This window comes from Canis aureus, chromosome 3, assembly GCF_053574225.1.
Source record: "Canis aureus isolate CA01 chromosome 3, VMU_Caureus_v.1.0, whole genome shotgun sequence".
NCBI classification, from domain to species: Eukaryota; Metazoa; Chordata; class Mammalia; order Carnivora; family Canidae; genus Canis; species Canis aureus.
Window position 1 is genome coordinate 22,110,661 of NC_135613.1, and position 9,916 is coordinate 22,120,576.

The 9,916-nt window shown below is 49.3% G+C and overlaps 1 protein-coding gene across 1 annotated transcript; it reads left to right on the top strand.

Moving 5' to 3' along the window:
• The first annotated feature begins 22 nt into the window (after nucleotides 1-22).
• COX4I1 (cytochrome c oxidase subunit 4I1) lies at nucleotides 23-7,855 on the top strand. Its single transcript, XM_077891064.1, has 5 exons — nucleotides 23-172; nucleotides 1,289-1,362; nucleotides 5,774-5,941; nucleotides 6,555-6,686; nucleotides 7,596-7,855. The coding sequence occupies exons 2-5, from the start codon at nucleotides 1,290-1,292 to the stop codon at nucleotides 7,730-7,732; spliced, it is 510 nt and encodes a 169-aa protein (XP_077747190.1). The 5' UTR covers nucleotides 23-172; nucleotide 1,289; the 3' UTR covers nucleotides 7,733-7,855.
• The last annotated feature ends 2,061 nt before the right edge of the window (nucleotides 7,856-9,916 follow it).

Consider the following 9,916-nt stretch of genomic DNA (forward strand, 5'->3'; position numbering starts at 1 on the left):
CCCGGCCTTTCACGACGCTCGCGGCGCTGCCCCGCTTCCGCTCGGGTGACCTCCGGCGCGGCGAGTCCTCCTCGATCCCGTGGTGCTTCGCGCGCGCTCTCGCGCTTTTCCGGTCGCGGGCAGCCGGGGCACGGAGGGAGGTCGCGGCGGTCGCGGCGGGTGGCAGCGGCAGGTGAGCGGGCGGCGGGCGGCCCTCGGCCCGGGGCCGGGGGGCCGGGGGGGCCGGGGGCGCCTGGGGCCCGGAGCCAGCGGGCGCGTGTGCCCTCGGCCCGGCGCCGCGACCGACGCCGGGAGGGAGGGGCGGTTGGGCCTCGGGTCCGGTGACATTGAGGCCGGCCGGCGGGGGACTCGGGGTTCGGGGGCCACCGGGCCGCGGCCTGTGCGCCGCCGCGCAGCATCCGGCCCGCCCGCACCGGCGCCGCCGCGGCCGCGGGCTGACTCGGGGCTCTGACCTTGGAGCGCCCGCTGGCCGAGGGCAGGGCCCGGGGTCCGCCGTGCAGCCTCGGCGACCGCCCCGGTGTAACGGGGCTCCGGGAGCGGCGCCCCACCTCCCGGCCCCCCGGCCGCCCAGCGGCCGCCCACGCGCGGGCCAGGCCCGGGGAGAGGAGACTCCAGCCCTGACCCGACGCTTCTCTAGGCGTTCTGCCCCGAATGCGTTCGGGGTCCCTTCCGTCGCCAACAGCCCCCCTCCGCCCCCCAAAGAGCCCCTTGTTAGGGAGGGGGAGCTAGAGCGGAAGGGCCCAGGTGAGGCGGGTCACCCAGGTCATCCGTCGTCCGCAGGGCCTGGAGGCGGCCCGGGCCGCAAGTGCAGCCTTTCTGTCTGAGGTCTCCCTTCTTATGCTGCGCACATGCTGGGTCTTTAATCCGTTAACAATCGCCTGCAGTACCTGCCAGTCCCTTTGAGCTGTTTATTCTTCCCCTGCAAACAATGGAGCCCATCATGGCAGCCCGGTGCTGTAGGGTTTCTAGCTTTTTAGGTCTTCATTAAAACTACTTTTTTTTTTTTTTTTTTTTTTTTTAAGAAAGCCAGTTTACAACTAACGTCCTGTGGTGTGTGTATGTTACAGCACTTGGTTTATAATGAAGCTGCGTAAAAACGTGTTGACTCAGTAAAAAAAAAAACAAAACAAAAGCAGTTTATTTTGTGAATTCAGAATTGGTAATGAAGAATGGATCATCTGTGCTGGGGAGAAGAAAACAAAAGCTGCATCCACGTACAAGGTGCGCTGGAACTTCTAATAGGTATTTGCCCTTTTCCTTAGAGAAGGTGTCCGTTTTTATCTTTCAGGATGTTGGCTACCAGAGTGTTCAGCCTCATTGGCAAGCGGGCGTTTTCCACCTCGGTGTGTGTTCGAGCACATGGTAAGTGTAACTTTTCCTTTAAAGGGGCTGAGCTGATTTCACTTTGCTTCAGGGATGTGTAAGCCCTTGTACTGGAGTTTCAGATACAGATGGCCTCAGGTGGCTGAGATCCTGATTCTGTGGTTGTGGGACTTGAGGGTAGTACATGTTTTAACAGGACGTGCTTTTTAGGTTATGGAGTATTTATTAATCATATTGAATGCTAGTCTGGATCTTTGAGCTGATACTTCCTTCTCCCCTCCCCCCCCCTTTTTTTTCAGGTTCAAGTTCCACCTATTTCAAGAGATCTCTACCATACTTTAACGATCTCTTCTCCCCCCCCCCTCCCTGAAACTCCCAGCCAATTTTCTTCAGTACCAGTTACATCATTGGGACAATGGAAGGGAAGGAGCTGGACTTTCTAGGAAGCCTGAGCAGAGTTCAATCTCATTTCTGTCTTGGACAAGCTACTTACCTGCAGGAATCTCTTTTTTCACCTGAAATATATGTTAAAGAGCTTTGTTCACTCCTTGGGACATAGCAAGTTTAGTTTTGTGTTTATCGAGCATCTTTGTGCCAGACATTGGTAGACATTGAGGATAAAAAGAATATGAGATGGAATCTTTCCATGGGACATTTGTGGTCTGGAGAGAGACAGATGCATGAAGGTGTGTGAGTAAGTGGTGGCCCCTGAGGAGAAACACTTAGCCTGGCCTGGGGTTCAGGATTGGTTTCCGGAGGAGAGGCTTCATTGTGCTGAAGGAATAGTAGGTTTAACCTCATGTTCGGAGGGCTATCTCATTCCAGGCAGAGGGAAGGCAAGTAGAAGGACAAAACGCAAATTTGCAAGGTAGAGTGTGTTAGTGAGGGGTCAAGCGCAGTGCTTGAGTACTGATAGTGAAGTTGGAGAGCAAGGGTTATGTATCTCCGGCCCAATAATCAGTAGCTGCTTTATGTATGAATTTTTCCTTGAAATTGTGTCCTTGAATTGCTGATACTGTTGTCTTACAATTTGCTCTGTTCTTATATTGCCCAGGATAATGCTGTGGACACAAATCATGTTATTAAGAGTATCACTGATAGGTTTGTTAATTAAACAAGTAAGTAATAAAGAAAAGTTTGTTGTGTAATCAGTATATTTGGAAAGAAACACTTCTTAATTAAAAGTCTAGGAAGTCACTTATGACAGGTTATATCTTGTTTATATTTTGGATTTGCTGATATATTTTCTTAGCTCTTTTGTTTGCTTAGTTCATTTGAGTTGCAATTTGCGGAAAGTAAAATTTATCTTTTCTAGGCGTAATGGCCTGTGGATTTTGATAAGCTCACACAGTTGTGTAGCAGTGACCCCAGTCAGGACCTGCAACATCTCCATTCCTCCCCTCAAAGTTCCTTCATGTCTGCTGGTCCTTCTGGTCTTTTATAAGAAGTCAACTACTTTATCCTAATGGTGGTTTTAGCCATAACTTATTCTTAGCTATTGTTTTGGCAGAGGAAATTAAATTAGTTCCTCTTTTGAAATCCTTCAGTGGCTTCTTTTGCCTAGGGTAAGATCTGCAGCTAGCCTTTCTGATGTCCTCACACCATACTCAAACAAGCAAACATACCTGAATCAGCATTCCCGCGTTGCTCAGGGTCCCAACCCCCCAGTAGTACAGTCCTTGCAGGCACCAGGCTGCTGCTTCTGCCTCAGCTCCATGCTTGTGGGTGGGAGCCTTTTTCTAATCGTCGGCCTCAATCCAAATGTTATTTTAGAACAGCCTTTCCTTGCCACCCACTGTGAAGATGTGGAGATGCTGCTTGTCCTACATCACCCTCCTTTGTCTTTGCTTGGAGCGGTGACATACTGAGGCTTGTGTGTATCATCTGTCTTTACTTCTAGAGTGCAAGCTTTGTGAGGCTGAGGACCTGCTGTGTTTTCATTGTTTCATTGCCACTGCACAGTGGGCAGATGGCAGAAACTGCAGTCCCTTGAACAAGTCTTGTCCTTTCCTTTTGAACTTTTAGTCACGCAGATAAGTCTGAATACAAAAACCTGTTTCCACATGAGAGTAACGCCATGGAGCACCGCTGGGAGCCACCACCATGTTTGGATGCTTGTGTGGTGGCCCATCTGATTGAGGGGGCAGCTCCCATTCCCCAGACTTCCTTAGCAGAGGCTCAGTGAGAAACCTCCCCAGCTGAGGATAGAAATGATGAGATACTCACCTGAATACAAAAATCTCTCTCTCTCAAAGGAATGCTGGGTATGCTAGCTTTTGTGGGGTGTGGGGGACCAAGCCCAAAGTGCTGAAGAACCCCTGGCAGCCCTAAGACCACTGATGGACCATTTTCATTCTGAAAATGCAATTTTATGCTAAAGGTACTCCCAGGTTATGAGGATTTGCATTTTTATAACATTATATTCATATGTAATTCACAGAACATTCCTCCACTGAAAACATGTACTTTGTTGCTTTTTTGTTTAATCCCCAAGTTGTCATAACCACCACAGTTTTAGAATATTCTCATTACCCCAGTTTACATCTGCTTTTAGTAATTAACCTGTGAGCTGAGTGCTAGCATGCAGCTATTATTTAGTCTACTCGTCTTTCTTTTTTTTTTTTTAAGATTTAAAAAAAATTTATTTATTAGAGACACACAGAGAGAGGCACAGACATACGCAGAAGGAGAAGCAGGCTCCATGCAGGGAGCCCGACGTGGGACGCGATCCCGAGTCTCCAGGATCATACCTCGGGCTGAAGGCAGGCGCTAAACTGCTGAGCCACCCGGGCTGCCCTAGAGTCTACTCATTTTAATAGAACCTTAAAATTTTAAGATTTGAATGTAATTCTAGTCATTTCCACCTTACATTTTTTGAGATAAGCTCCAGTATATGTAAAAATGCTGGTCATTTGCATGGCAAAGATAAGCATCTAGAGAAATTCTACTTTGCATGAGGTGAAATGATGTATTTCATTTTTTTTTTTTTAAGATTTTATTAATTTGAGAGGAGCAAGAGAGCACAAGCAGCAGTCAGAGGGAGAAGCAGACTCCGCTCAGTGGGGAGACTGACGCGGGGCTCAGTCCCAGCTTCACTGATTGAGCAACCCAGGCACCCCTATTTCACTATTGTTAACATGATTTTGGAAAATTTAATCATTGAGACTAACCTAATGGAAGTGAAGTGTGTTTGCAAGACTTCATACCTCCAGGCTGGTTTTGATCACAGAATTTTCTTGAGGGTTCTTTTTTGCTCTGAACTATTTTCCTCTTGCCCTGATAAACACACAAATTGTGCTGGTATTAAGGCACTAAAAAAATTTTTTTTAAAATTTTTTATTCATGAGAGAGAGGCAGAGACATAGGCAGAAGGAGAAGCAGGCTTCTTAGAGGGAGCCTGATGCAGGACCCAGGGTCATGCCTTGAGCCAAAGGCAGATGCTCAACCATTGAGCCACTCAGGTGTCTCAAGGCACTAAATTTTTATCTACGTGAGCAGAAACTCCCATTTTGTACTCTCCCCATTGACCAATAGGGTTTACTGTGCCATGAGTTTTGTGATCAGTTACATGTACATGTAAGTATATGCACAGTTTACATTTTTAGGGAGAAAAGCAAAAAAAACCCCATGTTCTGTGACTGAGTATATGACTTTTTGCATTTTGAGCACAGGGATCTACCTTATTCTCCTGTCTCCTAACTGTTGTGTCCTGTTTCCTGCTGTATATGCACCTGCCCCCGTTCTCTTCTGCTCTGCCTTTCCTTTTTTCTGAGTCCTTGTTCAGTAAGCTCTGATGCACTTGTCTGTCCACGTTTGTCCCGCTTCGGGCGTGTGAACACCAGTGGGCAGTGATCTTTCTTTGCTGATCTCAGATACGTAGGGCCCCAGTTAGCATGTAATAGGTGCTCAGTGAACATGAACCTGTGGGTGAGTTGGCACCATGATATGCCTGTGGAGTCCATTGATTCTAGACTTCAGTGAACACAGCTGATTAGTTTTTGTTACTGTAATCAATGCCGTATGTCTCGGTTTCTGACCTTTGAATGCTTTGTTTCTTTTGTGAGTTTTCTGTTGTTTTGCTTTTCCTTCTTAGTTTGAGTCTCTTGCAGAAGGGCCTTCATCTAATCCAGTAGGGCATCCTGAGAGCCCTTGTATGCTGTCTCTGTGAGACTGTTAGCTGTAGGCAATGCTGCCTCTGTTGGCGGTTGCCCTGGCAGGGGTTTGCTGGCTGTGATGAAGTGCTGCTGTTAACCGGCTGCCCACCACCCTCATTCTGCCATCTGAGCCACGCAGGACAGGCCTGCTTCCCTTGACAGTCATTCAGCTGTTTGAAACGTGGCTGCAGCTCCCCAGGATAACTGAGGTCTTCAGGGTATACATTTTTCTACTTATTTTGGATTGTAATTCTGAATCTGTGTGTGTTCAAATATTTGTTCACTGTGTTTCGTAGGAAGTGTTGTGAAGAGTGAAGACTTCGCTCTCCCGAGTTATGTCGATCGGCGTGACTATCCCCTGCCTGATGTGGCCCACGTTAAGAACCTCTCTGCCAGCCAGAAGGCTTTGAAAGAGAAGGAGAAGGCTTCCTGGAGCAGCCTCTCCATTGATGAAAAAGTTGAATGTGGGTATTGAAGCAGGAATATCGATAAACCGTGTGAGAGAATTTTTACTGGTTTCTGGGCTGTGAGCTCGAGGGTGCTGCTTGAGACCAGTGTGCTCGGGAGGCTCAGTGTGTTGTATATTGTGGGGTTGTTCCAGGGCCCTGACGCTGTGGGCTGGCTGCACCTCTGGCCGGGCCCCTCTGTGCTCAGGGGGCTCTGGTCCCTGGGGAGGAGCATGGATATGGATGCAGAGCAGCCAGGTGTGGGTCATTTGGGTGCAGAGTGTGTGGATGCGGCTTCTTGGCACCCCTGCTGAGTAGGACTGGGTTCTCTGTAACTTACTGTTGGAACATCAGTACAGCAAAATGCTGTCAGTTGATAAAAGGGAGTGAATTTTATGGGATTATGCATTTTCTACACTGTTCTCTCAAGAAGAAAGAATTCACTGTGGTTTTATTGTCCAAAGCAGAGTCCATGTGTTTTCTCCCCTCCGTCACGCCTTGTATGCATTCGTGAGCATGTGCATGCATGCTGTGTCCCTTGGCTGTGCTGTGGGAGAACTAGTGGATCCCTGTGGAGAGGGAGCTGCTGTGCCGCCCCTCATTCCTACAAACACCTGTGCTCTCTTCCCAGTGTACCGCATCAAGTTCAACGAGAGCTTTGCTGAAATGAACAGGAGCACAAATGAATGGAAGACGGTTGTGGGCACCGCCCTGTTCTTTATCGGCTTCACTGCTCTCATTCTCATTTGGGAGAAGCACTATGGTGAGTGGTGAGAGGTTGTAGGCCTGGTGTCTCGGGTCGCAACCACACAAGACCTGGATTGGGTCAGCGCGGCACCATCTTCCAATGGCCAGGAGTGGGCTCTGGGTACCTATGCACAAGGCAGGCACCTCTGTTCTGGGATTCATCCCAGCATTGTTCACCAGCTTTGGGAAATCAGCTCACGTTAACTGAAGTGTAAGCCAAAATCTGCCTTACTCACATCAGGCTGTGCTTGGTAGTGAATGACCTTCCCTTCTTTGTATGGCACACCACGTTTCTGTAGTGCTTTATTGGCTCACCAGACACTTCTCAAAAGATGATGTAGTGAGAGTTCGATCAAGGGAAAGGGCACGGTTTCTTATCGAAGGGCTTTTTCAGTTGTATGGAGACTGCATCTCAGTAGGATCCTGGGTCTTCAGACCTCACCCACTCCTGCTTAGACAGTGTTGGGGTTGTCGGCTCGTTGTGTGCTGCCTCTTGGTCCTCCGTGTCCAGGCATAATGGTTTTTTTCTGTTCCAAACAGCTATAATTCTACATTTTGGTCTCCTGTGGCCATGGGTTACTCATGCCTATGTATTTGATCTCACAAGTCACTTTTGGCTCGGTTTGTGTCCTATGCTAGCCTGTAGACCCCATCATCTTTATCCTACACAGAAGATTTTTTGCTTCCAGCTTGTGTTTTATTGTTAGTCTTTAGTCAACAAAGGAGTAATTTGGAAATACCGAGTGGTCAGTGCCCAGAAGTCAAAGCCTGTGTGTTTGTTTGGGTGTTGGTGTTGAGTGGCAAATGACTTCCCTAGTGTGGTGGCCAGTATGTTGCGTTGGGGAAGACCTGACTCGAATAATGCATGGGCTTAGAAACGACTTGTCAAGACAGTGTTGTCTCATGAAATTGTTTTGGGCTTTAGTGTACGGCCCCATCCCGCACACCTTTGAAGAGGAGTGGGTGGCCAAGCAGACCAAGAGGATGCTTGACATGAAAGTCAGCCCGATTCAGGGCTTCTCAGCCAAGTGGGACTACGACAAGAATGAGTGGAAGAAATAGGAGCCTGCCAGTCATCCATCTGAACCTCACCGTGTTCTGTTTGTCACCTCCTGGAGCTCAACACATTCACTGGAAACCATTATGTTACAGCACCAGTGCTAATAAATGAGCAGTCTACGTGAACTCCTTTGTGGTTGGTTCTTTGATAACTAAGCAAAAGCGCCTGTTGTTTGAAACACAGTTTCTCTCAAGTGTCTGACTTAAATATATTTTGGGTATAAATGAAATGGCAAGAATAAATTGTTTAAGGGGACATCATGTAAAAACTAAAAATAGGGACGCCTGGGTGGCTCAGCAGTAGATCGTCTGCATTTAGCTCAGGGCGTGATCCTGGAGTCACAGGATCGAGTCCCCATCAGGCTCCCTGCATGGAGCCTGCTTCTCCCTCTGCCTGTGTCTCTGCCTCTCTGTGTCTCTCATGAATGAATAAGATCTTAAAAAGTATTTAAAAACTAAAAATGCAGAGTTGTAAGATCCCATTATGGAAGCTGGATCGATAGAAGTCCTCATAGCTACTTTTCTTCTGGGACCAGCCCTCCCCCTTTTGAGATTGTAAGTGTTGGTTGGAGTGGGTGGCCACAAGCCTATGAAGGACAGGCTGAGCTTAGCTCCTGGGCTGAGTTCTGAGTGATGGACTTGGTACCCTGGCCACACTCAGCCTGGTTATCTAGAAAGCGACAGTGGAGCTGGTGCCAGGGAAGGAGTATCACCCTGGCACCAGCAGGCTCCCTGTGGGGTTGCATTCCATTTTACTGTTGTTCTCCCACCTGCTCTGCATGTCAGGACCCCACACTGATCCCTGGAGACCCTGCCTGGAGCAGCAGAACAAATCCTAGAACAGCCTGTGTGATGAGATGCTCGGAGGACAGGCAGCCTTTGTGTCAGAGTGCTGAGGGTGGGAGGTGGCCTCTGAGAAGCCCAGCTGGAACTGGGAGGGGAGTTGGCCTCTGGAGCTTGACCAGAGGCTGTCTTGGGCAGAAGGCCTTTGGTGGTAAAAAGGCAATATCTAACCAACAAAATTCAGAGCAGGTTAAAGCCCCTCATTGTAGTGTCTTCCTGCTGCTTTAGAAATGCCCTCACTCCTTTGTTGAGGGCCCTGCAGAATTCCCTGGCAGGCCCTTCCCACCTTGAGGGGAGGGGATACTGGGATCTGCAGAGCATGGGAGGCTGCCTGTGAGGGCCAGTGTGGCCTCTGGATGGCCTCACCTACAAAGTTTGGGCCTCTCACTAGGTGGTACCGTTTTCAGCTCCTTTCCAGGGTGAGCTGTGGGGCTGAGGTGTCACCTGACTCAAGGTCACTGCTGGCCCACCACCTGGCTCTTCTGACCCTTAAATGGCCATTGATGGGCACCTACCTAGGCTGGGCACTTCAAGCCACTCTCCCTCTTCAGAACAGCCCTGAGAGGAAAGGGCCCTTACCATGGGTTAGATGATGGAGCTGTGTGGGGCAAGAGTTAGGGGGGACTGTGCCTGGAGAAACATGAAGTTGTAGGAGACTGTTGAAGGTCCATCTGACCCCTAAACTCTTCTACCCTGGAAGAGCTCCAGTGTATCCCTGTACTTGGGGACTTTCCATGGGGTAACCAAGCCTTCCCTTACCCTGTAGGAACCTGCTCTCTTGGGCTTGCTAAGAGGATCACCACTTGTATATCAGTGTCAGGTTCCAAAATGTGACTCTGGAGTCCTGTTCTCTGTCCTTGTTCCTTCCCTGCCACCATAGTGGGAATTCAGAAGGGAGCGGGGTTCATGCTAGATTCAGTTGGCCATCCCTAAGCCAGAGGTCTGTTTGACCATTGCTTGGTATCTACACATTGTGGGGTATAACAGTGGATGTGACCTCGGAGCCCTTACCCTTATGGGGCCCACAGGAACACCGAGGACAGGTACAACAATGGGCAGAATGGGAAGATGTAATAGTGCTCCTCAGGGCTGATGGAGAGAGGTTCAGAATGGGGGTGGGAACAAGTTGGGGTTGGTTGGGAGAGCACACTAGAACATCAATGTGAGCTGAGACTAGAAGGCCAAAACTAGAGTGGAGGTACAGGTGGCAGGTGGAGACTGTTCCAGACTCAAAGGAAGGCACAGGGGAGGATAGAGCAGAGCCAAAGCACCATGGAGGAGAGGAAGGAAGCCGGGGCAGGGCTCTGGGAAACACCAAAGAGGCTAGAGGGGTCCCTGTGCCTC

Coding starts and splice junctions, on each gene's coding strand:
- COX4I1 (XM_077891064.1), top strand. CDS start 1,290: ATGTTGGCTACCAGAGTGTTCAGCCTCATTGGCAAGCGGGCGTTTTCC. Junction 5,942..6,554: donor CATTGATGAAAAAGTTGAAT/GTGGGTATTGAA, acceptor CTCTCTTCCCAG/TGTACCGCATCAAGTTCAAC. Junction 6,687..7,595: donor CATTTGGGAGAAGCACTATG/GTGAGTGGTGAG, acceptor TTTGGGCTTTAG/TGTACGGCCCCATCCCGCAC.